Genomic DNA, 20,759 nt, shown 5'->3' on the forward strand with positions numbered 1-20,759 from the left:
CACGACACCTACTGCATGCGGAGTGTCGGTCTGTTGCTGAAGAAGCCAGGAAACAAGAACACTGGAAACCTTGAGTTCCCAGGCACATACGTTGGTGAGGCCGAGATGAAGCAATGGAAGCCATAACAACACAAGCACACATGCACAGACAAGCAAAATAGCAAAAACAGGCAAACAACCGGGTAAAAGGCCGAGAGAAGGCAACCGTAACTCTCACCCACGGTGGTTAAGAAAAAGACCAAACGCGATAGCGTGGGTGTGTGGTCTTTGACCAGTTTTCACCTGATATATGCACATGATGCCAGATCTCACAGATTCCTTGCTTTTTTCATCTCTTGATTGTTTAACCGGATCCAGGTTTGTAGTTATGAAAAATACAAATTGTCTTAGAAAATGTCATTTCAACATCACTGAGCAATAAGGAGGCACAAAGTCAGAAACTTGGTTCATCCTTTCAAGTCACAGTCTTGCTCTTTTTATTTTTCTCATATTTCTCTTGTCAAGCTGTAACTGCTGCTTTTTGTTGTGAAAATGCTAGTTTTTTAAGTGTGTGTAATACTTAACTAGTGTTTGCATATGTATTTACTGCATATTAAAGGCCAACAGGATATTGTATGATTTTTGGGGATGGTATATAAATATCCATGTTTTTTAATTATCTTAAGGACTAAAGATGAATGATTGTGAATAATTTTTACTGTAAGGCAGTCCTCAGTTATCTGTGGGGATTCTGGTCCTGACAGTGTGGCGTTAACTGAAAATCAGGGATACAGCACTACTGTTATGTGGGGATTGGCGCCAATAACCAGAGATCAGACACTGATAAGTGGAGATTGGCATATATCAATACAGAAAATCCAGTGGCATATATCAACACCAAAAATCCAGTGGTATATATCAACACCAAAAATCCAGTGGCATATATCAACACCGAAAATCCAGTTATCATCATTGCTAGACAACTGCCATAAAACCAGATCACCAATATCTGAGGCCGCCAATAACTCGGGACTACCGTGCACTAAATTAATATTTTTGTATATGTAACCTACCCAGTACTAATTACTACATTGCTTTAAGTTCCACTTATTACGCAGCTTAAATTCAAAATTCGTCGTAACACTTCAAGCTATTGTGTAGGTGACCAGTTCCACCCACTAGTAGGAGAATAGGAATGACTGTAAGCACAAAGTTCAGTTTGTTCCTGCCGTTGTCTGGTAAACACCAGTGATGGCGATAGCTTGTTCATTATTTTCTGGTTATTTAACTGGATTTCAGTGGTGTCCATTCCCACTGGAATACATTTTTAGTAACCTTCAGTGGAATCTCAGGATGAGTTTTTCTTGATTTTGCAATTGTTGAGTTGATTCATCACCTACATAATCTGTTGTTTACTCTTATGAGCTGACAAAAATAGTTCGGCCCTAAAGCTATTCTCGTATGTTATGCCATTCCTTTAGGCTAAACTTTGCATAATGTTTTTTGTTTACTGGGTGTCATTGCAGTGGTACCTTGGTTTTCGTACATAATCCGTTCCGGAACCTCCCACGAAAACCAAAACATATGAAAACCGAAGCAATGATTCCATATCCCCCAAGATATTAACAAAAAATACATATTACAGGGAATAATCACAGCTTTGTATACAGAAAAGGATGAGAAATAAATACAAATGAATAATGAAATGAATAATGAACATTTAACATCACTCTTACCTTTATGCCTTTATGGAAGACTTGTTAACGTATGGAAGACGGAGGGGAGGGGAGAGGGAATAGGATAGGGTACTGTTTGGAGGGGGCATCTCCCTCCAGAAGGACTTCAGGTATCATGAACCTTTTTGGGGTTACTTCTCTAGGATTTTTAGTGGCACTGTCTGAGGTTACTTCCCCACTTTGATTTGTTATTGGCACTAGGACCAACTTGAGAGTCACTGGACCCCTGTTGAATAACAAAACTGTTCAGACACTTGTTTCTGACATCTCTTCAATATCTGCCTAAAATAATACAAGCGTTATCATTAAACATGTTAGAGACACAGATTACGTCTTTGTTAGGATGATGTGTCTCAACAAAATTTTGTAAATCACTCTACTTCACAAACATTTCTTTAATCACTGAAGTAGGCACAGTATCCCCTTCCTCGGATTCCTCATCTGCCGTCTGTTGCTGTTCCTACTGAAGGTCTTGCAGCAGTTCAGTGATTAGCTCTTCCCTGTGGGCATCCACTAGCTCTTCCACATCCTCGCCACTCACATCCAAGCCCATGAACTACCCAAGAGACACAATAGACTCCACAACAGGTGTAGGGTTGTCAGGGTCAGCCTCAAACCCCTCAAAATCCTTCTTGATGTAACACTGGCCAAAATTTTTTCTAAGCAAGTTCATTGTCCTGGAAGTCACTCCCTGCCAAGCCTTGGCTTAAGGCTTATGCAGTTGAAGATATTGAAGTGTTCCTTCCAGAATTCTCTTAAGGTCAATTCAGTGTCTGAGATCACTTCAAAGCACCTTTGGAATAATGCCTTTGTGTACAGTTTCTTAAAGTTCGAGATGATTTGCTGTTCCATTGGTGGTTGGATGAGAGGAGTGGTATTAGGGGGCAAGTTGACAGTGATGAATTTAAATTTGTCTAACAGCTGGTCATCCAAGCCAGGAGGATGCGCAGGAGCATTTTCCATAACCAGGAGGCACTTGAGGGGCAATTGATTTTCTTGCAGGTATTTTTTCACACTCAGACCAAACACTCCATTGACCCACTCAACAAAAATTTTTCTCGTGACCTGTGCCTTTTTATTGGCCTTCCACACCACAGGCAATTTATTCTCTGTGACATTGTTTTTCTTGAACACTCAGGGAGTTTCAGAGTGATACACAAGTACGGGCTTCACTTTGAAATCCCCTCTGGCATTTCTACAGAACAAGAGAGTTAGCCTGTCTTTCATAAGCTTTGACTTTGAATCCATCTTTAGCGCCCATCTAGCAGCACTTAGACAACATTTTGGGGATTTTTAGAAAACCTCCTCCTGGGGCTAAGCCTATTAGGGACTTTTCATTATCTTTAGGGTCTTTGGTAGAAGAAGAAGAGAGCAAGGAAGCAGAGGAGGACTCTTCTTCAACTGTATACAGTTCATTACTTTGGTATTTGCTTGCAGTTTTCCTACCTTCTTCTCACCAGCGACTATAGTCCCCAGCGTTTACTTTTATGATAAGCAACTAACCTCCAATTCCTCCAGGTTGTTGCCTAAGATGGTGTTGTCTACATCAGTGAAAACAGCACTTAGTGAAGTAGACTCTTGGTTCTCAGTCAAGAGGGAGGAAGGAAAGTATTGCTTAGTTTTACTCCAGCTACATTGCTCAGAGAAGATACTCTTGCTATGTGTCTGGAGAAACTCCTTCCCTGGGGGCAGCTGTTTCCTCCCCGGGGGATTTCTCAACACTTAACGACTTGTTGAAAAGATCGGGTTTTTCAGCTAAAGTGATGTTTTTCTTTGGCTAATATTAACCATTTATTATGTAACCTATTCAAGGTTTTTGAACTGGTTAGTTTCTTAGACTGGTTGTTGGGTACAATGGTGTGCAGATCCAAGAATGCAAGCTCTTATCTTTGGACTTCATATCAGACATTTTTGGAGTGCTCTCCTTTTTGATGAAGGGGTTGGAAACAGTGCTTAGAAGTTAGCTTCTCTTTTCACCATGGAAGTGTTAGAGAAAAGAGAATTATGGTACTCTAACACCTCTTGAGAAGTGACTTCGTCACAGAAATCAGCATTCCTCTTTTCTCTTTCTTGTTAAAGACTTCTTGCTCCCACAGTCAACAGTGAATGCTAGTGCTTCTAAACTACACAAGAAGTTGATGCAAGATCTCTTAACACAATCCTTTAGATGTTTTAGGGGTTAATCCTCCTTCAGCATACCTGTTGTGGGGGAAGAGCAAGACCTTCCTCAAAAGCAAGACCGAGCGTATGTGTTGCTTCCAAGTCCATTAAAAAGCCCAAGACTAAGCTTTTAGCTAAGAAAGGAGGTTCAAGTCCTCTATGTGCTGGTAGAGGCAAGACTCTAGTTGTTTCGGGAGAAGTTGAGTGAGAGAGAAGCTGAATAGTGGATTGTACAAGTACTCGAGGTAGAGTATTTTATCCTCCTTAGGGTAAAACTTCTATCCAATAAGCCCATAACCTTGACAGCCTGTTCTGTAGGGTCAGAGAAGATTTTGGACCTCGCAGAAGAAGTGTCTGCCCTAGTCTCCAAGGAAGCAGTAGAGATAGTATAAGATGTATCCTCAGAGGGGTTCTACAATTGCCTGTTGGTAGTCCCCCAGGCTTCAGGGGAATGGAGACCGGTTCTGGATGTCAACACTGTATGTCTTCATACAGAAAATGAAACTCAGAATAGAATCCAGTCGTTCCCCTTCTTGTGCCCATTTGGCAAGGAGACTGGATAGCCTTGATAGACATGCAGGGCACATACTCCCACTTCCATGCCCTCATACACCCAAACTTGAGGAAATACAAAGCAGATTTGTTTTCCAGGACTGGGTCTTCCAGATTTGAGTCCTTAGTTTCGGGCTGTCGATGGTACCTCAACCTTCGCGCAAGTACTAGCTCCTCTAGCAGGATGGCTACATCTGATAGGCATAAACATTGCCCTTTTCTTGAACAATTGGCATCTTCGTTCCACTTCAGAAAAGCAATGCACAGAGGACCTTCACAAGACCCTTCTTTTAGCCCAGGATAAACATTTACTCATAGACCATGAGGAATCCCAATCAAGAATTTTATGGCCATTTTCAGATTCCTCTTCTGTACCTGAGAAGATCTACATCTTTTGTACCCCATCAGAAAAGGGTATTGGACTAGACGTAGGTGATTATGTACAGGGGCCCAGCTTTAATGACCTTTTATTGTCTTTGCCGCCTCCAAGCGAGGAAGAGACTTTTTCTTCAGCTACCCAGGGATCTTTAGCTATAACGAGGTCATGTTCAAGCTCCCAGCTACATTTACCTTCTTTTTATTTGAAAACTAAGGACATGAGACCAGACTCCTTTTTTAGCTTTTAGGCACATCCCTTACTTCAGTTCTTAATTAGTCCTACTGGAAGCATATCATCCATTGCTGTTCACTTACCTAAGGAGTGGAATTGGAGCTCCTAGCTCTCCTGGCGGCCAACTCATCTGGAGCCAGCTAAAAGTCTGGCTCCCAGCAATAGGGATTTACATCTTTAATCTGGCATCAGCTACTGTCTGACACCAACTGTAGAGCCACGACCTTCAAGCTCGTTTGGTGCTTTTCTCCTTTGGTGCCGGTTACAACCTGGTGTTATCTCTTGCTCTGAGCTAACACTAATTCCCACAAGTGCCCACCAGTTACGAGCTCATAGCTTGACTGGCATACAGCACTTCTGGCATCAGCTATAGCTTGATACCAGATACAGGCAATCCCTGGTTATCAGCAGGGGTTTCGTCCCTGGGGGTGTGCTGATAAGCGGAAACTACCATTTACCGAAACTTGGCGATTTATGTCGCCAAGAAATGGTTATGAGCACCATAAGCACCCTTATGGCATATTATGGCGCCAATAACTGGAACTCGGCCCGTTATGGCGCCATAAATTGCCGATTTTACGGCGCTAGACAAACCCCATTAAACTGGATCGCCGATAACCAAGTCTGCCAATAACTGGGGACTGCCTGTAGTTCTCTGAGCATTCAAAGTGCTCTTCAGCTCTGTGGAAGAATGGGAGGTTTCTTTCCATTTGGAGTTTTCAGAGGACCGACATTTATATACAGTGATAGGAAGAGCCAACGGCCATACCACATTGAAAGCACCACTTCAATGTAATACATATGGACGTAATACATATGGACTTTCACCTTGAGGCACACCCAGAATTGGGAGAGCAGTTTACCTTCTAAGTAAAGCTAAGGATGTCAGAGTAACCTTTACCCCCTTAGCTTACATACTTTTTATGCTTTGTACGCCCATTCTGCCTTTGAACTACTGGGAATATAATTGTTCTTGCTTTCTATATAATTTTATGGAAGTTAAAAAGTGTTCATACCATTTCTAGTGACTAGCATGGTATAACGGAGGGAAACAGGATTTTTTTCCTATTATCTCTTTTCAGTGAATGGATTGTGGTATTGTCGCAGTGTAGGTGACAGTGTTCTATGGTTGTTTTGTTTAGGTGCAGTGCCCAGGGCAAGGGTGGACACCTATTATGCTTTACCAGCATTCAGACATAAAACCTTTGGTGTAAAGCTCCAACTTATGTAGTAGGTGACTCTTGGCTATACTGCCACACCACTACAGGTGAAGGTGAGCACCAACCACAGGCAGTATCCCAGTATAGCTCTTAACTGATAAAGAAACGGCAAGCATTGTATTCAGTGTTAGCAACTTTTCTACTTCATTTTATTACATAACCTAATATTTTGGAGTAGTGTATGTCCGTCTCCCACCTCCTGTCAATGTGGGAATCAGCTATATATGTATAGTGGGTAAGTTATATATACAAAAATTGAAATTTATACTTATGTAATTACTGGGTCAGTATATATGAAAAGTTATTTTATTATAAATATTCAATTTTCGTAAAGTCAAGTAATGTATGTAATACAGTATTTGAAAGCCAAAACTTTTGCCTAATGATACTGTTTATATTAGGTAGTATACATTTTTATATTAGGAAACATTGACATTGTTTTGCACATCATCAGTTTTTATTGTCTTACATGTTTTTAAGGTTAATTATGCTTTTTGATTTTAGGTGGTTGTATGGTGGAAAACAAGTGAAGACGAGGTATATCCATGGAGTCCATTAGCAAGAGATCGAGATAGAGCAAATGTTCTTGTTTATGGCCTTAATGGAACGTCAATGCACCTTTTGTGCTATTGTAGAACAGAAATGGCCCCTCTCAGTGTCTCCTTCAGTAAGGTTCAGCCCAATGTGTTACTGACAGTTGAACAAGGATTTGGAAAGAAAGGCGGTGTGACTGTGTTGAGTTGTGTATACGAGGTAATATTCTTGCAAAGCATTTTTTATTGTAATGCAAAGGAATATCCAAATAACAGACAAACCACTTGCTTTACTTTCTGAAATATCAGAAGGTACTATTTGCCAACAGTGTTCATTCTGTTTTAGTTTAGTCTAGATAAAATGACAAATTTTCTATGACAATTTGTATTTTTCATTGCTACAAACCTGAGGTCTTAACAATAGGATAATTTCTAGCTCCTAGCTGGATCCGGTTAAATCGCAGATGAAAGCAAGGAATCTTGTGAGATCTGGCAACGTGTGCATATAGTGGGTGAAGAGTGGCCAAGGACCATGCATCTATGCCACCACGTCAGTCTTTCCCAACTCAGGATGCCTTAGCAGACAGAGGGCCGGCTAGAGGTGGGCAGTACAATGTTAAGACCTCAGGTTTGTAGCTATGAAAAATACAAATTTTCTTAGTCATTTGTTCATATGCGAACAAACCTTCAGTCTTAACAATAGGATAGACTTATACTTGGAGGGAAGTACAAGACATCCTAAACCTGCTGGGGACCTACCCACCAGTCCAGCTCCAGAAGAAATAACTTCCAGAGAGGGACTGAAGCTTGTGAGAAGCTAGATAAATTGACCGCTAACCACCCAGACACTGAGCGATGTACAATGATATACGGGAGAATCATTGCATAGGGAACCAAAGAGAAACTTTGACTGTCCAATAACAAACCAACACACCAGGGTTTGTTACCACTCCCAACTCCCCCTTGCCAAGGAGCAGATTATATGCTACCGAATAGAGGGTTGGATATTTGTATACCAAGCGACCACACTATCATTATGACTACCTTACTCACCTGTATCAGCCCAGTCCAGTGAATTACGTGTCTATTCCTTAACCCGCCAAATTAAGAAGGAAAGGTACAAGAGAAAGAAAGAGACCAACCAAGTCATTCATTCTGTCATCCACACAATCGTCTTAGGTAAGATACTAAAGTGCCCTGTTAAGGGCAATGATGAGTTACACAACCTGTTGGGCAGCCACCACAGGACCCAGGGAAAACGTGTCCATAGATCTGTGGGCAACATCCTTAAGATAGAAAGAGGTGAACGTGGACTGGCGTATCCAAATAGCACACTCAGTTCTTTTTGAAAGCCAGAGAGGGACTAATACCCCTAACGTCATGCGCTCCAGCCTGCACAGATGTGGTGGCGGAATCATCAAGAGTCAAGTATGCCTGTCTGATGGCTTCCTGTATCCAAAAAGAGATAGTATTCTTTGACACCTTTCTTTGTACGCCCTGTGCTAACAAAAAGTCTGCGGCAGCCTGCCCTAAGGTGCCATGTCCTTTTAAGATAGCAACGCAGGTCCCAGACAGGACACAACAAAAGCTCTTGAGCATCACCACCCACAAAGTCATTCAGTGATGGAATGGAAAAATAAGTAAACCTATCATTGTGCACAGAGGGTTTTTGGGTCTTGGCCACGAATTCTGGAACAAATTCGAAGGACACCAACCCCCAACCCCTGGTGTGCTTCACACCATAGCTCAGACTGTGGAGCTCTCCCACTCTCTTCGAAGATGCCAAGGCCAGTAGGAAAACCATCTCGAGCGTCAAGTTCCTGTCAGATGAGCAACGCAAAGGCTCAATATGGACCCTTAGTGAAGCTTCTCAGAACCAAGTAAACATCCCATGTCGGAGGCTTAAGCTCCTTAGGAGAACTCGATTGCTCAAACCCCTAAACTAGCAAGGAAAGTTCCCAGGATGAGGTGTTGATACCTCTAAGGCTTAACACTAAACTCAGGGTCGCCCTGTAGCCTCTAATGACAGAAATGGACAAATGTTTCTTATCTCTGAGGAAGGTTAAAAAGTCTGCTATGTGCTGGATAGAGGTTGCGAGTGGAGAAAAACCTTGTTTGCGACACCAGTCACGGTAGATTGTCCATTTGCCTTGGTAAACTGTAGAGGTTGACCTTCTGAGACTGCTTGACATATGCCCTGCTGTTCTCTGAGAAAAGCCTCTCGCTTAGAGGAGATACTTGATAGCCTCCAACCATGAAGAGATGGATTGCACTGACTGGTGGAACCTTTCTGCATGCAGCTGACACAGGAGATGCTACCAAGGTATCAAGTATTGGTTTAGGATTCAGAGAATCCCCAACTCTAAAGCCTTTGAAGCAGCAAATAGAAATTCTTTTAACAACTTTTATGAAAATTATCCAAGGTTTCCTAAGCCTCTTAGTTTTAGAGTAAAAAAAGGTCTTGGAAACAATGAATATGTTAAGAAATCCTGTATGTCCAGTTACTTTACCAATTACCCCAGCATAGAAATTACCTGTAATTAAATTTTGTAAACATTTTAAAGGCATTAAAAGAGAGAAATCAAATACAGAAATCAGAGTATTATTTTCAGAACATAACTGCAGAACACTCAGGCTCTACATTTGTTTTTACTGATGGTTCCAAAACTGATGATGGGGTCGGATATGGAGTTTTTAGTGATGATTTTAGCCACAGAGGAGCACTACCCATCATAGCATCGAACTTCACAGCGGAACTGTATGGAATTTTAACAGCATTGGAACATATTGCAACCCTCCAGAATTCCACTAATATCACCATCTTTTGTGATTCCAAAAGTGCATTACAGGGACTTGAAATTTTCAATACTGATCATCCAGTTACATTGAAAATCTCACAGTGGGTATTTATACATCAGCGTAGAGGGATTACTTTATCTTTTTGCTGGGTCCCAGTGCACGTAAATATATGTATATGGAAATGAAAAAGCAGACTAACTAGCTGAACCAGCAGCAACCAATATGATACTAAGACCAGTTGCTTTACCATACAGACTTTTTTCTGCATATATATCAAAATTCATTGCAAGATTATGGGAACAGCAATGGAATGAAGTAGGACCTAATAAAATGAGAGTTTGCCACACATATACACCCTTGGAAATATGAATCTATGCCTAGGAAATGGGAAGTAACGATATGCCGCCTCCATATAGGATAATCAGTATTGACTCATGGGTATCTCATGAGCGGTGAATTCCAACCTTACTCTGATGACTGCCTCGTCCTGATGACTATTAAGCATTTGCTAGTTGAATGTCCTAGTCATCGGGAACTGAGAGAGTAGCACTTTAAAGACAAAAGACATGGAGTTTGGCAAAGATATTGGGTGAAGAAGCGCAGTATGATTATGAGTGTGTTATTGAGTTTTTAAAAGAATTTGGTGTTTTAAAAGAAATTTAGGTATTTCACTTTTGTGTATGTGTGTAGTTTTTAGCTTTGGTTTTTTAATAAGTATGTGTGGAAACTTGAGTAAATGTATTTATTGGCTGTTTGTGTTCTAGTATGAAGGCCTCTGCCTCTGCAGTTTTTTTAAAATTTAATTTTAATTTAATGCATGTTATACTGCATGACCTATTTGGTCCCAGTTCCTGGCCTTTGTCCTAGACCTTGCATTTTATTCAATCCTTCGGGCCAGCCCTATGAGAGCTGAGAGTTAGCTCGGTGGTCTGGTTAAACTATTTTAATAATAATAATAATGATTTAGCTTTGGAATTGTTTAGTGTTTATGTAGCGGCTTTGCGCTAGCTGTAGTGCAATAACTGATGTGGAATTTTAAGAGTTTTTTTATGATGTGTGTGTGTATTTTCCCCAAATTGGTTGCCCAAATGGTTTCGTTCGGCGTCAGTGATCCTGGTAGTCACGACGCCAGATAATTATAAGTTACTCATTCATTCTTGCAACTGCCGTATCGATGACCATGCCCAGGTAGAGAATCCTTTGACTGGGTACGAGGTTTGACTTTTCCTGGTTGACCACGATGCCCAGCTCCAGACAAAACCAAAGCAGACAATCCCTGTCCTGCAGCAGCTTTTCCCAGGAACCTGCCAAGACCAACCAATTGTCGAGGTTCCTCAGCAAATGGATCCCCTGAGCATGGGCCCAACTTGAGACGAGAGAGAAGACCCTTGTGAACACTTGAGGGGCTATGGTCAGCCCGAAGCACAGGACTTTGAACTCGAAAACCTTGTCTCCGAGAGAGAAGCGAAGGAACTTACTGGACGTTGGATGAATAGGGATTTGGAAGTATGCGTCCCTCAAGTCTATCGACAGCATGAAGTCACCTTCCCTCACAGCTGCCAACACTGAATGCAGGGTCTCCATTTTGAACCTTGTCTTCCTGATGAAGTGTTTCAAGGTGGATAAGTCGATCACAGGTCACCAACCTCCCGACACCTTGGGCACCAAGAAGATGTGACTGTGATACCCCAAAGACAGACACACCACTTCCTCTATCACATCCTTGTCCATCATCTGCACTTCCTCCCGAAGAGCCAAGAACTTCAGAGAACCTGGAGGATATGCCCTCCTGAGCTACAGCTTGTCCGAGAGAGGAGGGGAGAAGTCGAATGGCAGTAGATATCCCACCTGAAGGACATCTACCACCCACTTCTCTGCCCCATAACTCTGTCACTTGGGCCAATGACCCGCCAGGTACCCCCTCACCCGTGGCACAGGGGAGGGAGAGGCACCTAATCTACCGATGACCCCCTTTACCTCTGCCCCTGGGGCCCCTTGTCGGCTTAAAGGAACGGGAGTTAGATGGATGTTGGTCCTCTGACCTAGGCTGGGATGAACAGGGAGACCCTGCCGAAACCGAACTCCTCGACGGTCTACCAGGCAACGATCTTTATGACTGCTGCTGGGCAAGGGGAGGAGGAGGAGACGCCGGACATCTCCGAGGACGAGACTCCGACTTAGACACAGCCTGGTGCACTATTCTGTCCTTGATGTCAGCCCAGCGCCGGTCTATCACATCCTCCAGCTCGGTCCGAGGGAACAAAAATTGAGACTCCAACAGATCTCTATTCCTCAATGCCAGCAAGGACTCAGGGTCAACTGATCTTTCCATCCTGGATAAAGCCACGTCTCTTCTAATGAGGAGAGGGTTAGCGCATAAATTAACACTGAGGTGAGCCATATACAAAAATGCCTTGCTTCTGGACTGCAACAAACTAGCAAGAGAGGAAGCACTCACCATCCCCTCTAGGGACCTGTCAGAAGGTATCTTGGCAATGACCATAGACCAGAAGTTGAGCCAAGAAAGCGTCAGCAACATGGAGGCTGCCGTAGATTCCAACACTGAGGCATCCTGTGGAGACAAGGATGAAGCCACCGACCTCACCTGCTCCAAAGTCAATCCCAACTTCAGACGAATGACCTCTGGGTTAAGATGATGCGCCATAAAAAAATCAGAGTTTGTAGCATAGTACTTCCTATGCCTTGTGTGAGGCGGGGGTAGCAGCTTGGCAAAGCCCCTAGAGTGAAGTGAACCGTCCCGATCTGAAACAGAGGCATTAACCTTATGCAAGACCAACAGGACATGCCCTGACAAGGGAAGTTGAAATGATGATTTGGGATCCTGCGTAGCTCCCAGCAAGGCTTCCAAGCAGGAAGGAGTGTAAAACGACCGAGCCTGAGTCCTACTCTCCAGATTGTTGAATCCACGAATGAGATCGACAACTTCTGTAAAGGAAGACAAAAACTCTTGCGTGTCTCCCTCCTCCTGCTCTGGCAATGGAGACCGATGACAAGAAGGGTGTGCAGGCTTATCTAAAGCACCTTCTTCGTTTAAATTAACGGAAGAACCAGCAGCCAAACAGCCCGAAACACCAACTAACCTATCTGGGCTGGATCCAAGCGCCAACTCCTGCGATGAACCCTCCACAGCACTAGGGACATCATTATGCACTCTCCCAACAGATGATTCTCTAACATGGCCACAAAAGGGCATGGACGTGGCAGACATACGAACGTGTGTCCATGAGGAATCCTGAACACTCAAGTTAGAATGAGAATCCCTCGGAGTCAAACTCCTGGAACTACCAGGGAGAGGGGCAGGCAAACATTCCTGCTGCACCAGGTCCGTGCTCACAACCATCGACCTCTTGACAGGTGCCTTGATATCCTTACGGCAACAAATAGGCCCTGGAGAAGGAGAAGTGGGAGCACCTGCAGCATGTGCATGAATGAGGGAGGTTGCAACACGCTTGCGACTAGATACAGAGGACGAAGCAGCCACTGCAGATCGCACAGGAGAAGATACACTAACACTCTCAGGAACATGGGCATGCTGCTCCTCACTCGCAGACGAAGAAACGGCAAAGTCCTTAGCCTTCCAACACTTGATACGCTGACGCAGCAGAGATATGGGAGAAGGAGAGGAAGACAGCACTGGCTCCTTACACAATCTCTTTGCAGGAGGTGGGGGTGATGCAACACACTTGCTTCCAGTCCTCCCAGCCGACATGGCAGCCAACTTATCTTCTAAAACAGAGTTCAATCTCTTAAGAACCGCCTGGCATAAAACCTCAGACAGATCAGCAAGAGAAGGGTCCGACAACATGGAAGGGAGATGAAGCGAGCTGTATGGCAGAGATGACATCACGGCAGCAAATGATGACGACACAGACAAGCGAGGCAGCGCAGTGGAGACGACTGGAAGTGATGTCATCGATAGAAGTGACGTCATAAGCAGCAATGATGTCACGGCTTCCCCTCGATCTGAACAGGAAGCAAACGCCACTGGCGGAGGGATACAAAATGGCTGACCCCTTGACATCACTAGCGGGGCTGATGCCACGGCTCTCCTCTGACTCGAAGAAGCGGCAGTCGTTACTGGCGGAGCAATACAAAATGGCTGACCTCGGCTACCCACGAAGACGAGGCCAGGAGGAGGGGGGGAGGGCCTGGACAGCATGAGGAGTGGGGTAGTGAGCATCCATGAAGTGCGTCGGCAAACCCCCCAAGGACGGCGAACCCCATAGCCCAAGCATCCCCCAAAGCGCCTCCATTTTGGATGCCTCCAACTCTGAAATAAAAGACAATGATGAAAAATCTCCTCCTTCTTGGGAATCAAATTAACTCCCGAAGAAGAAGGGGTGACATAACATAAATCAGCCTGAGGGCCTCCAGATACTTCCAACGACGAATCGATGGATGAAAAGGAAGGGGACAAAGGCACAACACTAGTATGGGGTGTGACAGCTGCAGGAGATGAAGCATCGAGAAGAGGAGAAGAAAAACCCTCCCACGAAGGGAGAGTAGAAACTTTACGATGCTCCCTCTTACTATAAAATAACTTTCACTGCTCTCTAGGCTAAAACCAAAGAAATCACATGAAATGGGACAATTGGCCCTCCATAGGGAGGCCCAAACAGACAATAGACAATATTGTTTGAGCATTGAAGCCTGAAACAAAGGAACAAGATGGCACTGCTGCCTCTCTCCCTGAAGGGGCGCCTCCCCCCCTCAGAGAGAGAGAGACCTTACCTTACAGACCTTACAGTTCGTTCGGGTTGCCCCAGGTCCCTCAAAGTGAGGCACCTCTAATGTCTATCAGAGAGTTGCTAGTACATCTTCCGGTATATTTTGCATCTTCCAATCTTGGATGGTCTGGGATGCAGTTTAGATATTTGTCGAGCTTATTCTTAAACACATCTACGCTCACTCCTGATATATTCCTCAGATGAGCTGGCAACGCATTGAATAGACGCTGCATTATCGATGCTGGTGCGTAGTGGATTAATGTCCTGTGTGCTTTCCTTATTTTTCCTGGTATAGTTTTGGGCACTATTAATCTACCTCTGCTTGCTTTCTGATATTTTTAGTTCCATGATGTTTTCTGCTATTCCTTCTATCTGTTTCCATACCTGAATTATCATGTAGCGTTCTCTTCTCCTTTCTAGACCATATAATTTTAAGGATTGTGTCTTTCCCAGTAGTCAAGGTCTTTAACTTCTTCTATTCTAGCTGTAAAGGACCTTTGTACACTCTCTATTTGTGCAATATCCTTTTGATAGTGTGGGTACCATATCATATTGCAATATTCAAGTGGATTACGAACATATGTTTTATAAAGCATAATCATGTGTTCAGCTTTTCTTGTTTTGAAGTGCCGTAACAACATTCCCATTTTTGCTTTACATTTTGCCAACAGAATTGCTATTTGATCATTGCATAACATGTTCCTATTCATCATCACACCAAGGTCTTTAACTGCTTCCTTATTTGTGATTGTCTAATTATTAGGTCCCCTATATGCATATAGCTTTCTTTCTCTGTCTCCATAATTTATTGATTCAAATTTATCAGAGTTAAATACCATCCTATTTACCTCTGCCCAATCATATACTTTGTTAAGGTCTCTTTGTAGAGCGTTCCTATCTTCATCACAAGTAATTTCTCTACTTATTCTTGTGTCATCTGCGAAACTACTCACTACCGAATCCTTAACATTACTGTCTATGTCTTCAATCATAATAACAAACAGTATTGCAGCTAACACCGTACCTTGTGGCACTCCGGATATTACCTTGGCTTCATCCGATTTCTCGTCGTTTTCAATAACTATCTGTTTTCTGTTGTGTAAAAATTCTTTTAACCATCTTCCTACTTTATCCACGATATTGTGTTTTCTAATTTTCTTCGCTAATATATTATGGTCTACTTTGTCAAAAGCTTTTGCAAAGTCTAGATAAACCACATCTGTTTCATTTCCGCTTTTCATATTTTTGAATATGTTCTCACGGTGGACTAACAGTTGGGTTTGTGTACTTTTTCCAGGTACGAAACCATGTTGTCCTTTATTAAACAAATTATTTTTTATTAAATGTTTCATAATATTTTTCTTCATTACCCTTTCATACACTTTCATAATATGTGATGTTAGACTCACAGGCCTATAATTACTTGCCTCTAGTCTTGATCCACTTTTGAAAGTAGGGGTAATATATGCTAATTTGTGCTCATCATAAATCTTGCCTGTATCTATACTTTGTCTTAATAATATTGCAAGTGGCTTTGCGATAGAATGAACTACTTTCTTTAACAAAATAGCAGGCACTCCATCGGGCCCTGCAGCAGCTCCATTTTTAATTTCATTAATAGCCTGCACAATATCAGCTTCATTAATATCTATGTCAGCTAAATATTCACTATTTTCATCCCTTACTTCTATATCATTATCTTCATTATCTATTCTAGGGGTGAATTCTCTCTTATATCGTTCTGCCAATACGTTGCAAATTTCCTTTTTTTCATTCGTTAATCTCCCTTCAATTCTTAGAGGGCCTATTTCTATTCTTCTTTTATTCATCTTCTTCGCATATGAGTATAATAGTTTGGGGTTTTGCTTGATATTTAATAGGGTTTTTTCTTCCAAGTCCCGTTTTTCATTTTCTTTTGATTGTATAATCTTTTGTTCTGCATTTTCTATCTTACTTTTTAGTTCTATAACTTTCCATGCATTTTTTTCTTTTGCAAGACCTTTTTTCCACTTTCTGATTTTCTGGAACAAGATCCTTCTGTCTCTTGGTATGTATGACTGATGTTTACTTTTCTTCTTCGGTATATATTTATCCACTATTTTCTCTAATATTTTATATAATATCTCCGTATTTACCCTTATGTCATCACTTACGAAAATGTTATCCCAATCTTTGTTTAATTCTTCGTTTATTTCTGACCATTTTATATTTTTACTGTAGAAGTTGTATTTTCCATATCCTTCCCACTTTTTCATTTCTTGCTTATCTCTGTTTTCACTTGCTTTGGAATGGACTGTTAATTCTATGACATTATGGTCTGAAATACTCGCATTATAAACTCATTTCTTTAACATAATTCATCTCGTTCACAAATACTAGGTCTAAAGTATTTTCCTTTCTTGTTGGCAGGTGATTTATTTGTTGAATGTTGTATTCTAGTAGCATATCTAATAGCTTTTCGAATTGCCTCTTATCTTCTGCACTACTATTACTCTCTTTTTTATATGTATAAGTACATCCACAATCTCCTATTCGTTCTTTCCAGTCTACGAAAGGAAAGTTGAAGTCTCCAGATAGGAGAATAGTCCAGTCCTTGTGATTTCTACTTATATCATCCAATTTTTCTATTATTAAGTCAAACTCTTTAGTATTAGGAGGTCTATATATTACTATGTTCATTAATTTTTCAGATTCAAATTCTACCACTATTAGTTCACATTCTGAGTTACTATATTTCTCATATATTTTTCCTTGTTTTTTGTCTTTCCCATATATTGCGGTTCCCCCTTGATTCCTATTTTTTCTATCTGATCTATAAGTTTGGAACCCTTTTATTTTATCATCATTCCCAGTCTCTTGGGAATACCAGGTTTCACTTATATTCATTATATCTATTTTCTTTTCAATTTGGGTTAGTTCTTCTAAGTACTCTATTTTTCTTTTTGAGTTACTCGTAACTAAACCCTGCGCATTCATCACTATGATGGTTTGCGTGTTTTCTCCTTCATTTAATATTGGTAATAATAAGGATTTTCCCATGTCTCTTTCCTGTTCTGGTATGTTGTTCTTTTTTTCATTTCCAGAAATTCTGACATTAAAAAATCCAACTTTTCCATAATATTTGTTCTTCCTTCATCATAATTATTCATTTTGTGTCTGAATCTGCAATTTTCTCCATATCTGCAATATCCTCTTGCATAATAAAAACAGTTATTATCTCTTGAGTAGAATCTTGGAGCTGATGCTTTGAAATTTTTTGCTGACACCTCTGCATATCTCGTTGATGGCTTGCTTTTTTTTTTTTTTTTTTTTTTTTTACCTGATATTCTTCATTCCTCTCTTTATTTGTTTCTTTCTTATTTTGGATTTTATTACTTGATTGGTTATTTATTTGATTATGTTTCATGGCTACAGGGTGTATATATTTACATTTTTTGTCGAACTTATATCCTTTTCCTTCTTTTAGGTTTTTGCATATTTTTGGATGTAGATCTCTGCAATCATCCTCATAGCCATCTAGGTATGCACATTTACCATATATTTCATAGTTGTGACACACCTTAGGATGTTTGTAGTAACATTTTTCTCCAAATCTGCAATTCCCTCTTTTCAAAAGGTTGCAGACTTTGTCTTTTTTGTATATTTTTTCCTCTTTCCCGTCATTGAGGAGAGAAGAGAGACATGAGAGAGACGAGAGAGAGAGAGAGAGAGAGAGAGAGAGGAGCATTATACATTAAATTGCCTTGAACAACACCTGATGCTTCCAAAGATGAATCAATGGAAGAAAAGGATGGAGACAAGGCATCATTAGAAGACAAAGCTGTAGGAATAGGCCTGGAAGAAGGGGAAGCAGAAACATCCTCTTGGGGAGGAGGAAATCCTTCCAAAGATGGAACCCCAACTTTCTTTTATGCTCTTTCTTCTTGTAGAAGTTCTTCCACTGCTCCACAGTCCAGGAACGACATTCCAGACCAGGTCTCATACATTGATGCTCATGGGACTTCTTAGGCTAGTTAGAGGAATCTATGATAAATCCATGAAAAACACAGACACCCAACAACACAGTACAAGCAGAGAAAGGAATCGTGGGCTTAGGATAAAAACTGGCTTAAGAGGAGGAGAGGAAAAGTGAACATCTGCTCTCCAAAGTGGTTGAAGATATACTAAATATGTCACGAGGTTCAATCATGGTCTCTGACCCACTTCCATCTCAGCTACGTATCAGATGCTAGATGCCACAGATCCCTTGTATATACAATTTTGGATTGCTTTTAACTGTTTTTTTTTTAAATTGTTTTTAACTGGTTTTCCAGCTGGCACCAGAAAATGTATCCTAATGTTAAGGCCGAAGGTTTGTTAGCTTTGAAAAATACAAATTAGTAAAAAAAATTTCATTTTATTTAGCACTATCAGCAGTTAAGAAAGTAAATTTATTGAAAACACTCTCCTTAAGGCTGTTGTTAAGGGAATCCTATTTTATCTTTTTGCTTTAGAGCTGAGAATGATGTTAAGGCTTAAGTCAGAGAACTGGAAGAATTCCAATTTAAGCTCTTGGATGGGGAATAAGAGGAAAACGCCTCTGCCCTGTAGGGACAATTAAAACTTACTTAGATAGGTTAAGCCTGGAAGAGGCAGTTTTCCTTTTGTTACAATTCGTAGTTTTAGAAATCTAGAACATCTTTGTCAAAGGTTAATCCTGGAGGAGGCAGTGTTAACGTTTTGTTTTGTGGTTTTAGAAAACCTAGATGTTTTTGTCAAAGGTTAAGACTGGAAGAGGCAAAGTTAACCTTTTATTTTGTGGGTTTAGAAAGCCTAGTTGTCTTTGTCAATGATTAAGCCTGAAGGAGGCAAAGGTAACTTTTTGTTTTTTGTTTTAGAAAACCTAGAATGTTTTTGTCAAAGGTTAAACCTGGAAGAGGCAAAGTTAACCTTTTGTTTTGTGGTTTTAGAAACCTAGAATGTCTTTGTCAAAGAACACGAGGTTCTCTGTGATGTATTTGATTAGGCTAGTGCATGAGAACTAGCTCAATACCATTTACCTTTATTAAAGGTAAACATTCATAATGTGAGAGCTGTTGCAACTTCATTTAGTGTTATGACAATTTCTCACTTGATGGGATTAATGCGACAGTAGAAGTGCAATTTTGTTTTGCCCGCTCACTACCTAAATTATTGGCAGAATCATGTTTGAAAACAATAAAGCCCCTAGTCCGCTATTAGTAGCGGGTAGTCTTTTCCTAAACCAAAGAAAGAGCAATCCTTTAGGCTCTTTGTTTTATATTCCCAGGTTTTAATATTTTGGGGAGCATGAAAGTACATATAGTGTATAGGAGCCTACCTTTATATCATAAAGGTATTTATTTTTAGTGACTCATTTTATAGGGCTTTTGGACCCAGGCACTGGGGTCCCCTCACACCACTTCTATTTCATTCTTGCTGAATTGAAGCAGTTTTCTCTGCAAGACTGTGCTTCACTACACTTGTATGAGAGCCTTGCTTCCTGAATGGAACCCAACTTATAGTGGTAGTAAGATATAGAAAGGATTCCAGAGCAGGTAAGAATATTTTGGGTTTCATGTAAGAAACTTTTAGCTCAATTGGCTGAGTGGATTTTGTCTAGCTGCACTACCCTCCGTCATCTTCTCAATGTGGGAATCGGTTAACTCTTAACGATAGGTAAGATTCATTCCAAATAATATAAATTTTCATAATAAAATTTATTATTTGTATACTTACCTACTGCTAAAGTAGACCCCACTCAGCCTTCCCACAACTTAGTGGGCAGTCAAGGAGAATTTTGACGAGCTAAAACATTCGAAACACCTGGTGGAGAACAGGTGTACTAGACAGTCATCTGGGCCGCCATTCGATCTATCGTTTGAATGCCTACTCACCTAGTGGCGCAGATATGTAAGCTAACTTTAATAGTTTGTAAATATCTAAATAATTTTATGAAGAGATACGTATATATTAGAATTAAAATCATATAAAAGTTATTTACAACGTTTCAAGCAGGAGTTGAAATTTCCTCAGTGTTTCGCTGTGCAGCACTGTGATGTAATTCATCTCACCTCATTTACCGTCATTATAAAGACAGTCAGTAGTACCAATCCTCAGGCATTATATTTATAAAGGTATTTGCATGCTTCTCTATTTTTTTGTACTTATTCATTCAAAGAGCATAGTTTATCTGTATTGTAAATAAGACATGACTTCTTAAGTATGAAATGGTTCAGCCAAGCCTCAGCTCACAAATACTAGCATGATTAGATATACGTAACCAGACAAGATTCTTGGCTAAGCTAAGCCAACAGTCATCATCATCAGTAGCTTTTCTTTATGTTTTGAGAAGGGAAAAGATTAATATCAAGAAATGTACGGTATGAAACTAAACTTTAATGAACAATTCTGTATAATTTTGG

General features: G+C 41.0%; 1 protein-coding gene across 4 annotated transcripts in view; it reads left to right on the top strand.

The window, feature by feature from the left end:
* The window catches only part of LOC135221733 (WD repeat-containing and planar cell polarity effector protein fritz homolog), a 248,545-nt gene that overhangs the window by 147,857 nt on the left and 79,929 nt on the right, over positions 1-20,759 (top strand). For all 4 annotated transcript variants that reach the window (XM_064259528.1, XM_064259531.1, XM_064259530.1 and 1 more), the window contains exon 6: positions 6,762-7,010. In XM_064259528.1, coding sequence (XP_064115598.1) covers positions 6,762-7,010 — 249 coding nt within the window. The remainder of the gene's footprint in view (positions 1-6,761; positions 7,011-20,759) is intronic.

The sequence above is a fragment of the Macrobrachium nipponense genome, chromosome 3 (genome assembly GCF_015104395.2).
Source record: "Macrobrachium nipponense isolate FS-2020 chromosome 3, ASM1510439v2, whole genome shotgun sequence".
Lineage (NCBI taxonomy): Eukaryota > Metazoa > Arthropoda > Malacostraca > Decapoda > Palaemonidae > Macrobrachium > Macrobrachium nipponense.